Raw genomic sequence first — 14,821 nt, forward strand, 5'->3', positions numbered from 1 at the left:
TCTCTCTCCCTCTCCCTTCCTCTCTCTCGAAAAATCAATTGAAACATATTATTTTAGGAAACTGAACACAGATAACACTTGACTTCTATGTGTGGAGTCCAAACTGGCCGGTGACGGTAAGTCAGGTTGACGTGTCTTCTCCGGCTCCCACTTTGTTGTTGAAAATAAAGTAACTGACACTGTGCCCCATCCACGCAGACACGTCCCCAGTTCCCTGTGGGGCACGCCCTCTTTGCTGAGGACACCGGGGCACATTATAATCCTGACCTTCTATTCGAGCATATACGGTGCTCACGCTCACACACACGCACACGCACACGCACACACACGCACACGCACACACACACTCTCTCACACACATGCTCACACACACGTGCGCGCGTACACACACACACACACACACACACAGGAGCCAGCACAGCCCAGGCTGCCATCCCGGGAACCCTGACCCCCAAGCAGCACGTTTCTGTCAGGGAGGCCCCCCCGCCCCCCCGTTCCCCCCCACCCCCGCTTGTCCCAGCAAATGAAACCTGTTCCCCGGGCAGGACCGGGAGCCCCACAAAGGCGCGAAGGAGGCCCGTGTTTCAGAGCGAGCTGGGGGAGGCACGGCCGTGAGACATGAGGTCGCAGACTCGGCTGCCGAGAGGGGTACAACCACCGGAGTGACCCCAGGCGGGCGGGCGGGCGGCCTGAGGACCCACGTGAGCAGGCGCTGTCGGCGGGAGACTGAACATGGAGGACGCGGAGGGGGAGACATCGGTCGCGGGAAGAGGTAGCAAAGGAGGAAGAGGCAACCCTTTGGAAGTCACTCCGTCCCGCCCACTGCATTCCCGTAACCCACCCGCCCCTGGGGGGACGCAGAGCGAGCCCGGCTCCCCCGTTTCTGGGCTGGTTACCCTCCCCCGTTTCTGGGCTGGTTACCCTCCCCCGTTTCTGGGCTGGTTACCCTCCCCCGTTTCTGGGCTGGTTACCCTCCCCCGTTTCTGGGCTGGTTACCCTCCCCCGTTTCTGGGCTGGTTACCCTCCTGCTACCCGTGCGCCTGGGCTCCTGGAAGAGGCCGGCCATGACCACACGACCGCCCGACCGCCCCGAGCTCCTGGCGGGAGGAAGGTGAGCGCGTGGCCTCTGAGGACCGTGCGCCTCGCTCCCCAGGGAGGACACCCCAGCCCTGGGCTTCGCTCCTCTCCTCCCCCCGACGGTCCTGAAAAGGGGAGGACGCTATCCTCCCGACTCTAGGAAACAGGCTCCAAAATCCTGTTTTCGAAAATATATTAGTATTGACCTCAGAGAGGGAGGGAGAGGGAGACACAGAAACGTTGATGATGAGAGAGAATCGTGGATCGGCTGCCTCCTGCACGCCCCACGGGGGGATGGAGCCCACAACCCGGGCATGTGCCCTGACCAGGATGGGAGGAAGGCCTGACCGCTGACCAGGATGGGAGGAAGGCCTGACCGCTGACCAGGATGGGAGGAAGGCCTGACCGCTGACCAGGATGGGAGGAAGGCCTGACCGCTGACCAGGATGGGAGGAAGGCCTGACCGCTGACCAGGATGGGAGGAAGGCCTGACCGCTGACCAGGATGGGAGGAAGGGCTGACCGCTGACCAGGATGGGAGGAAGGCCAGACCACTGACCAGGATGGAAAGAAGGCCTGACCGCTGACCAGGATGGAAAGAAGGCCTGACCGCTGACCAGGATGGAAGGAAGGCCTGACCGCTGACCAGGATGGGAGGAAGGCCTGACCGCTGACCAGGATGGAAAGAAGGCCTGACCGCTGACCAGGATGGAAAGAAGGCCTGACCGCTGACCAGGATGGAAGGAAGGCCTGACCGCTGACCAGGATGGAAAGAAGGCCTGACCGCTGACCAGGATGGAAGGAAGGCCTGACCGCTGACCAGGATGGGAGGAAGGCCTGACCGCTGACCGGGGTGGGAGGAAGGCCTGACCGCTGACCAGGATGGGAGGAAGGCCTGACCGCTGACCAGGATGGGAGGAAGGCCTGACCGCTGACCAGGATGGAAAGAAGGCCTGACCGCTGACCAGGATGGAAGGAAGGCCTGACCGCTGACCAGGATGGAAGGAAGGCCTGACCGCTGACCAGGATGGAAGGAAGGCCGGACCGCTGACCAGGATGGAAAGAAGGCCTGACCGCTGACCAGGATGGAAAGAAGGCCTGACCGCTGACCAGGATGGAAGAAGGCCTGACCGCTGACCAGGATGGGAGGAAGGCCTGACCGCTGACCAGGATGGAAAGAAGGCCTGACCGCTGACCAGGATGGAAAGAAGGCCTGACCGCTGACCAGGATGGAAAGAAGGCCTGACCGCTGACCAGGATGGAAAGAAGGCCTGACCGCTGACCAGGATGGGGAGGAAGGCCTGACCGCTGACCAGGATGGAAAGAAGGCCTGACCGCTGACCAGGATGGAAAGAAGGCCTGACCGCTGACCAGGATGGAAAGAAGGCCTGACCGCTGACCAGGATGGAAAGAAGGCCTGACCGCTGACCAGGATGGGGAGGAAGGCCTGACCGCTGACCAGGATGGAAAGAAGGCCTGACCGCTGACCAGGATGGGGAGGAAGGCCTGACCGCTGACCAGGATGGAAAGAAGGCCTGACCGCTGACCAGGATGGAAAGAAGGCCTGACCGCTGACCAGGATGGGGAGGAAGGCCTGACCGCTGACCAGGATGGAAAGAAGGCCTGACCGCTGACCAGGATGGGGAGGAAGGCCTGACCGCTGACCAGGATGGAAAGAAGGCCTGACCGCTGACCAGGATGGAAGGAAGGCCTGACCGCTGACCAGGATGGAAGGAAGGCCTGACCGCTGACCAGGATGGAAAGAAGGCCTGACCGCTGACCAGGATGGAAGGAAGGCTGACCGCTGACCAGGATGGGAGGAAGGCCTGACCGCTGACCAGGATGGAAAGAAGGCCTGACCGCTGACCAGGATGGGAGGAAGGCCTGACCGCTGACCAGGATGGAAAGAAGGCCTGACCGCTGACCAGGATGGGAGGAAGGCCTGACCGCTGACCAGGATGGGAGGAAGGCCTGACCGCTGACCAGGATGGAAGGAAGGCCTGACCGCTGACCAGGATGGAAAGAAGGCCTGACCGCTGACCAGGATGGAAGGAAGGCCTGACCGCTGACCAGGATGTAAGGAAGGCCTGACCGCTGACCAGGATGGAAAGAAGGCCTGACCGCTGACCAGGATGGGAGGAAGGCCTGACCGCTGACCAGGATGGAAAGAAGGCCTGACTGCTGACCAGGATGGAAAGAAGGCCTGACCGCTGACCAGGATGGGGAGGAAGGCCTGACCGCTGACCAGGATGGAAAGAAGGCCTGACCGCTGACCAGGATGGAAAGAAGGCCTGACCGCTGACCAGGATGGAAAGAAGGCCTGACCGCTGACCAGGATGGGGAGGAAGGCCTGACCGCTGACCAGGATGGAAGGAAGGCCTGACCGCTGACCAGGATGGGAGGAAGGCCTGACCGCTGACCAGGATGGAAGGAAGGCTGACCGCTGACCAGGATGGAAAGAAGGCCTGACCGCTGACCAGGATGGAAGGAAGGCCTGACCGCTGACCAGGATGGAAAGAAGGCCTGACCGCTGACCAGGATGGAAGGAAGGCCTGACCGCTGACCAGGATGGAAAGAAGGCCTGACCTCTGACCAGGATGGAAGGAAGGCCTGACCGCTGACCAGGATGGGAGGAAGGCCTGACCGCTGACCAGGATGGGAGGAAGGCCTGACCGCTGACCAGGATGGGAGGAAGGCCTGACCGCTGACCAGGATGGAAAGAAGGCCTGACCGCTGACCAGGATGGAAGGAAGGCCTGACCGCTGACCAGGATGGGAGGAAGGCCTGACCGCTGACCAGGATGGAAAGAAGGCCTGACCGCTCACCAGGATGGGAGGAAGGCCTGACCGCTGACCAGGATGGAAGGAAGGCCTGACCGCTGACCAGGATGGGAGGAAGGCTGGACCGCTGACCAGGGTGGGAGGAAGGCCTGACCGCTGCCCGGCTCGCCCCTGGTGGTGGAGGTGGAGCTGACCTCACCCTAATGCCCCCGTCAGGCAGCCCCTTCCTGGAGGGGGGTAGGGACTGTGGAGAGAAGAGTCCCTCCCAGGCAGGGAGCCGGAAGCTCAGGGTGGAGGAGGGAAGGAGGAGGAAGGGGACGGGATGGAGGGGAAACGGGTTGTTCTTGGCCAAAGAGGCTGCTAGGAAGTTAGGACCAGGGGGAAGGAATGGGGCACGGCCTCTGAACGGTTGATGATCAGGTTACGGGGGGGGGGGGGGGGGGGGGGGGCAACAGCAGGGCCCATGTCCTGGGACAAGGAAGGCGCCCAGAAGGCGGCCCAGGGGGAGAAGAGGCCCCATGGGGGGCGGGGGGCACAGAGGCTCCACCCTGTCTCGGGAATGACCCCATCCTCCACCCCCCTCCCCGCCCCTCAAGGGCCCCGCAGGCCCAGCATCAGTGGGATCCCTCCTGTGCTTGGGGGCGGGGTGGGGTGTCAGAGACGGAGAGAGGCCCCCGGGAGAGCCCGACCCCCGGCCCTTTGTTCTCGGAGTTTCAAGGACAAGCCCCCACAGGCCCGGCTCCCAGTCAGAGGTTCACCCACAAGCTGCCAGGCGCCCGCCCCCCCGCTGCCCACCCCACCCTCCTGGCAAGTCTTCAAAGACGGAGTTAATCTCGGGGTGCGGAGACGGCGAGCAGAGGCGCCAGGAGCGGAGCGGGCAGAGGGGAGAGTGAGTGTGAGCGTGCGTGTGCACGCCTGCACGTGTGCAAGGAGTGTGAGCACACCGGGGTCTGTGCACGGACACTGCACGTGTGAACAGTCATGTGTGCATGCATGTGGGAGTGTATGCATATGGGGAAGGCATGGTGTGCGCGTGTGTGGGTGCGTGCACACCACATGTATGTGAGAGAGACACACATGTCCAGAACCCTGGGAAGGGGGTGACGGTGTTTCTCCCCAGGCCTCGCCAGGCCAGGCCCACCCAGCAGAGGTCGAAGGTCGGGATGGGACATCCCCGAGGCCCAGAACTCAAGGGGCAGCCGGGGGCCAATGAGAGGAAAGCGAGGAGCCCCATGACATGAACAGAAGCCGCCGGGGTTCAGGGGAGGGGGCAGAGGCCAGAGGAGAGCTGGAGGGGCCGAGAGACCCCGTGGAGAGGCCTAGCGAAACCCCACGGCAGCCGGGGACGAGGGGGCAGCTCTGGCTGGGCTCTCTCTGCCCCCGCGAACCCCCCGTCCCCCACGTCACCCTCACACTCACGCTCTCGGCCTCTTCTTTGAAAAATGGCCTCAAATGAGGCTGCCGGCAGGGCCCGGCGGGGGGAGTGGGAAAGGTGCCAAGTGTTGGGGCCACTCCCGGCGAGACAGCCGCCAGCAGGTAAGGGAGGCCTGAGGGAGGTGACACACGCAGGGGAGGGGCCGGGGGACGGGACAGGTGACTCACTGGTGAGAAGCCAGCAGGACGGGCGTTCGCTCTGGGATTACAGGTCGGAGAGAAGGGGCCACTCACGCAGCTCGGTCTGCAGGAGCCGCTTCCCGGGGAGGCGGCCACAGGGCGGACGTCGGTCATAAGCATCAGAGACGCGCACAGCACCCCGAGGCCGTGGGCACGTGGTGGGGAACGAGTTTGGGGTTGGGTTTCATGTTCAAAAGCACTGAAGTAAAGCCAGGCGGTTTTCTGATCGTCGATTTGTTCCCAATATGGGCAATTTGGTGGAACACAAGGACAACTTAAGCATGTACCTGACCTTATTTATTCAAGACGAAACCTTAATCGAGTTCCTACAATGTTTATAGAGCGAGAGAGCGAGCCATTCACTAAGAGGGGCCGCTCTACAAACCGTGACCCGAAAAATAAACAAGTCGGCGCGAAGTCAGAGGAGACACTCCCTTAGCCCTGGCCGGGGTGGCCCACTGGTTGGCACGCCGGCCCACGCACCCACGGGTAGTGGGTTCCATTTCCGGCCAAGGGCACACACCTGGGCTACAGGTTCCATCTCCGCCCCGTCAGGACACCCGTGGGAGACGACCAATAGATAGATGTGTCTCTCTCACATTTATGCTCCCCCCCCTACCCTCCGCCTCCCTTTTTCCAAAAATCAATGGGAAACAACATACACTCAGGTAAGGTTAACAAAAGAAAAAACCTCCCTTGAAATCCCAGGGAAAATATGGAATATTCCAGAAAGTACACGGAACTGGCCACCAGGAAGCTTCCGTGCCAGCGCTGACCCCGCCAGCCGCCGTGTCCGTTCACTTTCCCTCCGTCCGCTCAACAAGTCTCCCTGTGCCCCCGGGGCTAGGTGTGAGCTCGGTCGTGGCCGAGCAGAAGACGGACACCAAACAGGCAAGTTACCTGTGAAAAGTGCTTGCAGAGCCAAGGAGAAGGTGCCCTGGGAGTGTGTGACCAGGGGCCTGGCCTGGAGGGCCTCCTGGAGGAGGCGGGCTTGGGGCTGGGACCTGGAGGATGAGGAGGATTCAGCCAGACACAGACGGCAAGGGCTGCGGAGCGGAGAACCGCGGCGCGGCCTCCGTGAGTGGAATGAGTGAGGCCGACCGGGGCGACCACGGCCAGCGCCCTCAGCACAGCAGTCCTCACGCAGCAGCCGGGGCCGTGACGCCGCCGACGCTGGTGAGACCGGGGGACGGGCGCCGTGGGCAGCAGCTCGCCTCGAAGACGTGCGTGGAGCAGAACGGACGGCAGGCCACGCGAGGCCCCGCTGTCCCGCCCGCGTGCCTGGGTGGGACGCGCTCTGCACGAACCGGCTCCTCCAATCCTCCCGGAAGCCACCGGAGGTGGGAACCCCCGACTCCTACTGCGTGGGAGGCAGGAGAGGCACAGAAGCCTGAGAGATGGCCCGGTGCGGCTTTTAAAAAATACGTATTTTATTGATTTCAGAGAGGGAGGGAGAGAGATAGGAACATCCATGATGAGAGAGAATCACTGACTGGCTGCCTCCTGCAAGCCCCACACTGGGGATTGAGCCCACAACCAGGCCTGTGCCCTGACCTTGAATCGTACCCTGACCTGCTGGTTTATAGATTGACGATCAACCCCTGAGCCTCGCCGGCCGGGCTGCCCGGTGCAGCTGATGAGGGGCAAGCTGTAGTGTGGGCGCAGGCAGTCTGGCCAAGGTCAACACTCTGACCGCTGTGCACCCCAATCCAGAGCTGTGAGCGAGAGCTGGGTCAAGTCTCACATCCCCATCCCATTGCCAAAAACCCAGTCAGCCCGGCCGGCGGGGCTCAGGGGTTGAGCGTCAACCTATGAACCAGGTGGTCAGGGTTCGATTCCTGGTCAGGACACATGCTGGGTTGTGGGTTCAATCCTCAGTGTGGGGTGTGCAGGAGGCAGCCCATCCATGATTCCCTCTCATCATGGATGTTTCTCTCTCTCTCTCCCTCTCCCTTCCTCTCTGAAATCAATAAAAATATACTTAAAAAATAAAAACCCAGTTAAACACAAAACCTTCGGTCTCTACACCCAGCGCCTCCAGCAAGAAGCCCTGGACCTCCAGCTCCCTCGCTTGTGCCCGCCCGGCCCATCCCTCGCCAAGAAAACCTACAAGTTAAAGAACCTGTTACGACGAGAGGGTGCAGGCTGTGCCTGCTTCTCCTCAGGCCCCAGAACAAGGGCCGCCCCCCACCCCCCAACCATTCCTCCCGGGCACGGCCCTGCCCTTTCCGTGCGGGTGAAGGAATAAGGTCGCACTGACACATCCGGGGCCTCCTCCCGGCCCAGGGTCGTCTCCTTCGCCCGGACACGTGCGTGTGCCCCTGTTCTGTGTCGTCTGTGCAGCCCGATTGGACTTGGTCAGCGCGAATGAACAGCTGAATGACTCTCAAATTAGCGCATCGACAGATGACGGCTGTTCTGAGTCGAGCTCTGTGCACAAGAAGCAAACCGTCAGCTGCTGGCCCCCCGCTGGGCGGGCACGGCTGAGGAAAGGGGGGGGGACCTCGTTAGACTTAAAACCTGGAGGGTCGCAGGCAGCCCCGACACGGAGAAGTCAAGCCGTACAGCCCGTCGCAGCCAGAGTCACACACGTCCAGCGGGTCCGGGGAGGGGTGCCCGCCAGGGTCTGTCCCCTTTTTGTGTAGAGTTTTCATGACTTTGAAAGCTTGGCCTTTAAACGATATTGAAACAGTCCTGGGGGGATCATGCGGGTTTCCTCACAGGAAGGGGCTCCTGGGGGTGATGCTGATGACCACATAGCAACACAGCATCACCCGACGGGAGCTGGGCCTTTAAAGCACCCTCTCCGCACGGCCCAGCCCTTCCACCCTAACAGACTAGGAGCCTCAGGGGGCGGCGGGGGAGGGTGGGGGGAGGGGGAGATCAACCAGTGAACCTGACTGCATATGTGCATGACCCATGGACTCAGACAATGGGCGGTGAGGGCCTGGTGGGGGGGCGGCAGGTTAGAAGGGGTCAATGGGGGCGGGGGGGAACATCTGTAATATTTTCAACAATAAAGATTTTTTAAGCCCTTTAACCCTCATCCGGGGATATTTTTCCCATTGATCTTTAGAGAGAGAGTGGAAGGGAGGGAGCGAGACGGAGAGGGAAACATCGATGTGAGAGACACATCGACTGGCTCCTCCTGGACACACCCCAACCAGGGAGGGGCCAGGGATGGAATCTGCAACCGAGGTGCGTGCCCTTGACTGGGAATCGAACCTGAGACCCTTTGGGCCACGGGCTGATGCTCTGACCACTGAGCCCACCGGCCAGGGCCCAAAGCCCTTTGAGTCATATAACGTCGCCACCAAATCCTTCCCACACCCTTTCTTTCGGGTGATCTGATCAGTTTGCTCAGAAATCTTCCCAGGAGCGACGCCAGCACACCCTGATCCAACGAAAAACCTTAACCTCGAGGTCATTTATGAAATTCACTCCACCTGTGCTCAGTGGTTGAGTGTCGACCTCTGAACCAGGAGGTCAGAGTTCAATTCCCGGTCAGGGCACAGGCCCGGGTTGCAGGCTTGATCCCCAGTAGGGGGCGTGCAGGAGGCAGCCAATCAACGATTCTCCCATCATGGATGCTTCTATCTCCCTCTCCCTTCCTCTCTGAAATCCTATCTAATAAAAGGCTAATATGCAAACCAACCGAACAGCAGAAGGACCAGTCGCTATGACGCGCACTGACCACCAGGGGGAAGACGCTCAATGCAGGAGCTGCCCCCTAGTGGTCAGTGCACTCCCACAGGGGGAGCGCCGCTCAGCCAGAAGCCAGGCTCACGGCTGGCGAGCGCAGGGGTAGTGGGGGGAGCCTACCTCCGGGGCCGTGCTAAGGACCCCTCGGGGGGTGTCCGAGGGGAGCGGGCTGAAGCCGGCAGGCAGACATCCCCCAAGGGGTCCCGGACTGCGAGAGGACACAGGCCAGGCTGAGGGACACCCCCCCCTCCAGTGCACAAATGTCATGCACCAGGTCTCTAGTTAATAATATATATATATATATTAAAACATTAATAAATCCACTCCTCTGACATGTGGCATGTCCTTCGGGAGGGATCATGGAATGGCTGTTACCACGTCGCCTTGTTGTCCCTGAAACCCCAAAGCTGGGAGCGTGGGGTTTGACAGCACAAGCCCTGTGACCACACCCCCAGCCCCGCGCCCGGCGCTGACCTCACCGTGACCCCTGGAGTCGGAGATCCAAGCTGACCCACCCAGGCTCCCACCTTGGCCGTCCTAATAAGCAAAGACGCTGGCACATCTGCGACCATCGTGTTCCTGACCGCGGAGCTCGCACATGGCACACCACATGGGTGTCACTGCAAAGAGCCAGAAATAGCACCACTCACTCTAAATTTCTCAATGGCCCCTTCCCTGCTGATCTCCACGCAGAGCCCTCACGAGCAGACTGCGTGACAGCGCGCGGGACTAAAAATAGGTCCGAGGAGACGTTCTGTCCCTCGGTGAGGAAGTGACCGCCTGGAGGGCAGGGGGGGGGCCCCCAGGACTCCGGGCCGGGGAGCAGCGAGGGGCCCATCCCACTGGGAAGGAGACGGTGCTGTCACCACAAAAACCGACAAGTCTGGTTACCTAAAGACCCAGAGCCACTTTCTGCACGAGTCAGACTGTGCTTGGCCTCCACACAGATCACAGGCCCCAGGAGAAGCCGAGGCTTAAAGCTGTTTCCTCAAAGGCTCAACACAGAGCTGCCGAGTGACCCAGCACTGCCCAGAGCAGAGGACACATGTGTTCACACGAAAACCAGTACATGGATGTTCACACAACCACTAGTACACGAATGTTCACACTAGGACACGAATGTCCACACAATAACCAGTACACGAATGTTCACACAACCCCCAGTATAAGAATGTACACACAACCACTAGTACACGAATGTTCACACTAGTACACGAATGTCCACACAAAAACCAGTACACGAATGTTCACACAACCCCCAGTATAAGAATGTACACACAACCACTAGTACACGAATGTTCACACTAGTACACGAATGTACACACGAAAACCAGTACACGAATGTTCACACAACCACTAGTACACGAATGTTCACACAACCACTAGTACACGAATGTTCACACAACCACTAGGACACGAATGTTCACACTAGTACACGAATGTCCACACAAAAACCAGTACACGAATGTTCACACAACCCCCAGTATAAGAATGTACACACAACCACTAGTACACGAATGTTCACACTAGTACACGAATGTCCACACAAAAACCAGTACACGAATGTTCACACAACCCCCAGTATAAGAATGTACACACAACCACTAGTACACAAATGTTCACACTAGGACACGAATGTCCACACAATAACCAGTACACAAATGTTCACACAAGTACACGAATGTTCACACAAGTACACGAATGTCCACACTAGGACACGAATGTCCACACAATAACCAGTACACGAATGTTCACACAAGTACACGAATGTTCACACTAGTACACGAATGTCCACACAAAACCAGTACACGAATGTTCACACAAGTACACGAATGTTCACACAAGTACACGAATGTTCACACTAGTACACGAATGTCCACACAAAAACCAGTACACGAATGTTCACACAACCCCCAGTATAAGAATGTACACACAACCACTAGGACACGAATGTTCACACTAGTACACGAATGTCCACACAAAAACCAGTACACGAATGTTCACACAACCCCCAGTATAAGAATGTACACACAACCACTAGTACACGAATGTTCACACTAGTACACGAATGTCCACACAAAAACCAGTACACGAATGTTCACACAACCCCCAGTATAAGAATGTACACACAACCACTAGTACACAAATGTTCACACTAGGACACGAATGTCCACACAATAACCAGTACACAAATGTTCACACAAGTACACGAATGTTCACACAAGTACACGAATGTCCACACTAGGACACGAATGTCCACACAATAACCAGTACACGAATGTTCACACAAGTACACGAATGTTCACACTAGTACACGAATGTCCACACAAAACCAGTACACGAATGTTCACACAAGTACACGAATGTTCACACAAGTACACGAATGTTCACACTAGTACACGAATGTTCACACAAAAACCAGTACACGAATGTCCACACTAATACACGAATGTACACACAACCACTAGTACATGAATGTTCACACAAGTACATGAATGTTCACACAACTAGTACACAAATGTTCACACAAAAACCAGTACATGAATGTCCACACTAGTACACAAATGTTCACACAACCACTAGTACACAAATGTTCACACTAGTACACGAATGTCCACACAAAAACCAGTACACGAATGTTCACACAACCCCTAGTATAGGAATGTACACACAACCACTAGTACACGAATGTTCACACAAGTACACGAATGTTCACACAAGTACACAAATGTTCACACAAAAATCAGTACACGAATGTTCACACAAAAACCAGTACACAAATGTTCACACAAAAACCAGTACACGAATGTTCACACAACCCCCAGTATAGGAATGTACACACAACCACTAGTACACGAATGTTCACACAAGTACACGAATGTTCACACAAGTACATAAATGTTCACACAAAAACCAGTACACGAATGTTCACACAAAAACCAGTACACAAATGTTCACACAACTAGTACACGAATGTTCACACAAAAACCAGTACACAAATGTTCACACGACCACTAGTACACGAATATTCACACAAGGACACGAATGCTCACACAAGTACATGAATGTTCACACAACCACTAATATACGAATGTTCATAGCAGCATATTCACAGCAGCCGAAGGTGGAAACAGCCCACGGGTCCATGAACTGGTGACGGACAGACTGCGGCACGCCCATACGATGGAATACTACGCAGCCATGAGAAGGAACGGAGCCCTGACGCCCTACAACACGGGTGCGCCTCGCGGACGGCGGTGGGGGGGGACTGAGTGAGAAGCCAGGGCCAGGCACTTCTCCTTCTAACGTCCTTGCAGCGGCACCAGAGCAGGCACGGCCGGCGGCCACATCTGGGACAGCTCCCTGCCTTTGCTGTGGAACTGCCCTCAGAGGAAACAGCCTGCTTCCCAATGTCTGGTTTCATCCTGACTTGCCAGGTTGGCTGGTGCAGGGAGCACCGCGCTCTTTCCAGAGCAAGTTCCCAATTCCAACGGTGATGTGATGTCGCTGAAGGAAACAGCGGCTGAGCCACTGCCACACACACAGCAAATGCCACGCCAGCACCGGCCTGCACGCTGGAGCGCAGCCTCCTGCCATCCTAACCCCGAGGCCTCCTCAGGCCGCGAGCGCGGGTCTCAGTATTTTGCAAATAATAAGACCAGCAACCAACACTTACATGTCGCTCGCTATGCACCAACCACCGTTCCGAGCTTTCCCCACATATTCACTCATCCCGTCGGTACAGCATCCCTCACGCCCCCCACGTGGTGAGCACCATCGTTATTCCCGTTTCACAGAAGAAGAGACGGAGGGTCAGAGGGGTCACGTCACGTAACCCAGGGCCCCACAACCACTAACGGGCAGAGCCGGGATGCACACGCCGCCCTCTGCCTTCAGACGCCGGGCGCAGCCTCGCGCTGGCGTTAACCCAACTCGCAGGACGATTCCCTGGAACACAGACGCAGACGGACGTTACACTCGCCGAGGACCCGGCCTCGCCGCCCGCTCACCTGTGCACCACGCCGGCCCGGTGCAGGTGCTCCACGGCCGAGATGAGCTGCCGGATGTACCTGCGCGCCTCCGCCTCCTCCAGCCGCTTCTTCTCGTAGATGCGGTGCATCAGGTTGCCGCCGGGGCACAGCTCCATGACCAGGTAGTAGCTGTTCTCCGTCTCCAGGATGTCGAGCAGCTGGGTGATGTTGGGGTGGCGGATCATCTGCTGGATCTGCCCCTCCCGCCGCAGGTTCTTGGTGACGTAGGTGTCCTTCCTGGCTCTCCTCTTGTCGATGACTTTGATGGCCACCTGGGGGGACACGAGAGCACGGCTGCTGTCAGGCCCCGCGGGCAAAGGTCACTCCTGACCATTCACGGGCACCCACGGCCACAGAGCTGCCTGCTGCACCAGGAGAGAAGCATCCTCTAAGAGAGCGGGGGGGGGGGGGGGGCCCACATACTCTGACCAGGGCCAGGGCTGGGGACCTGCACCCGAGGTACGCGCCCTTGACCGGAATCGAACCCGGGACCCTTCAGTACGAGGGCCGACGCTCTATCCAGCGGGACACATCGGCCGGGGCTCAGTTCTTAAGGGAGAGAATGGACTTCACTTAAGCAAACCTGCCCGGTGGTCTGGGCGGCTCCAGGAGGGTGAGCGATGACCATGGATCGTCACAGGGTGAAATACCGGTTCTCCCCAGCGAAGGGCCACTCCCCACCCCTCAGGCCTGCGACCTCCCTCCAGGCGGGTCCCCCCAGCCCCAACTCCTGGAGCAGCCAACGCTGCCCCATCTCAGTCCCAGGCCGTAGGCAGGGGCTGGCGGACACAGCGTCCACTGACAGGGCACCACGGTCACCGCTCCGCCCGCTCCCTGCCCTGTGCCACCGGCCCCGCCCTCTCCCTGCCCTGTGCCACCGGCCCCGCCCTCTCCCTGCCCTGTGCCACCTTGGCCCCGCCCTCTCCCTGCCCTGTGCCACCGGCCCCGCCCACTCCCTGCCCTGTGTCACCTCGGCCCCGCCCTCTCCCTGCCCTGTGCCACCGGCCCCGCCCTCTCCCTGCCCTGTGCCACTGGCCCCGCCCTCTCCCTGCCCTGTGCCACCGGCCCCGCCCACTCCCTGCCCTGTGTCACCTCGGCCCCGCCCTCTCCCTGCCCTGTGCCACCGGCCCCGCCCACTCCCTGCCCTGTGCCACCTCGGCCCCGCCCGCTCCCTGCCCTGTGCCACCTCGGCCCTGCCTGCTCCCTGCCCTGTGCCACCCTGGCCCCTCCCTCTCCCTGCCCTGGCCAAATTCCTTCCTAACTGCCTCTCCCCTGTCCCTCTGTCCATCACCCAGTCTGCCTCACCTAGGACCCCGCCTCCCAGCGCCCAGACACACTGCGTCTACGTGGGACGCAGCAGCCCAAGGGCACCCACACGAGGCTGCCGGGCCACCTGGCGCGGGAGGAAAGCGGGGCCTTCCCATCCCTGCTGACGAGTCCTTCCTCCTGTAAGTCCACATTGTGACTGCTCCACGAAGCGCTCGCTGTATTAACACAGGAGTGTGACATACCTAGGTCAGTGGTCAGTAAACGGAAGATACATACATGCATACATACGTGTTTGCAGTAATGAGCTCAAATGCTATTTTCATGACACAGACAAGACTGGCCTGGGACC

General features: G+C 59.1%; 1 protein-coding gene across 1 annotated transcript in view; it reads right to left on the reverse strand.

Moving 5' to 3' along the window:
- The window catches only part of HUNK (hormonally up-regulated Neu-associated kinase), a 52,152-nt gene that overhangs the window by 20,110 nt on the left and 17,221 nt on the right, over positions 1 to 14,821 (reverse strand). The window contains exon 2 of the mRNA XM_036352361.1: positions 13,183 to 13,475. Coding sequence (XP_036208254.1) covers positions 13,183 to 13,475 — 293 coding nt within the window. The remainder of the gene's footprint in view (positions 1 to 13,182; positions 13,476 to 14,821) is intronic.

Source organism: Myotis myotis, unplaced genomic scaffold (genome assembly GCF_014108235.1).
Source record: "Myotis myotis isolate mMyoMyo1 unplaced genomic scaffold, mMyoMyo1.p scaffold_m19_p_2, whole genome shotgun sequence".
Classification (NCBI taxonomy): Eukaryota; Metazoa; Chordata; class Mammalia; order Chiroptera; family Vespertilionidae; genus Myotis; species Myotis myotis.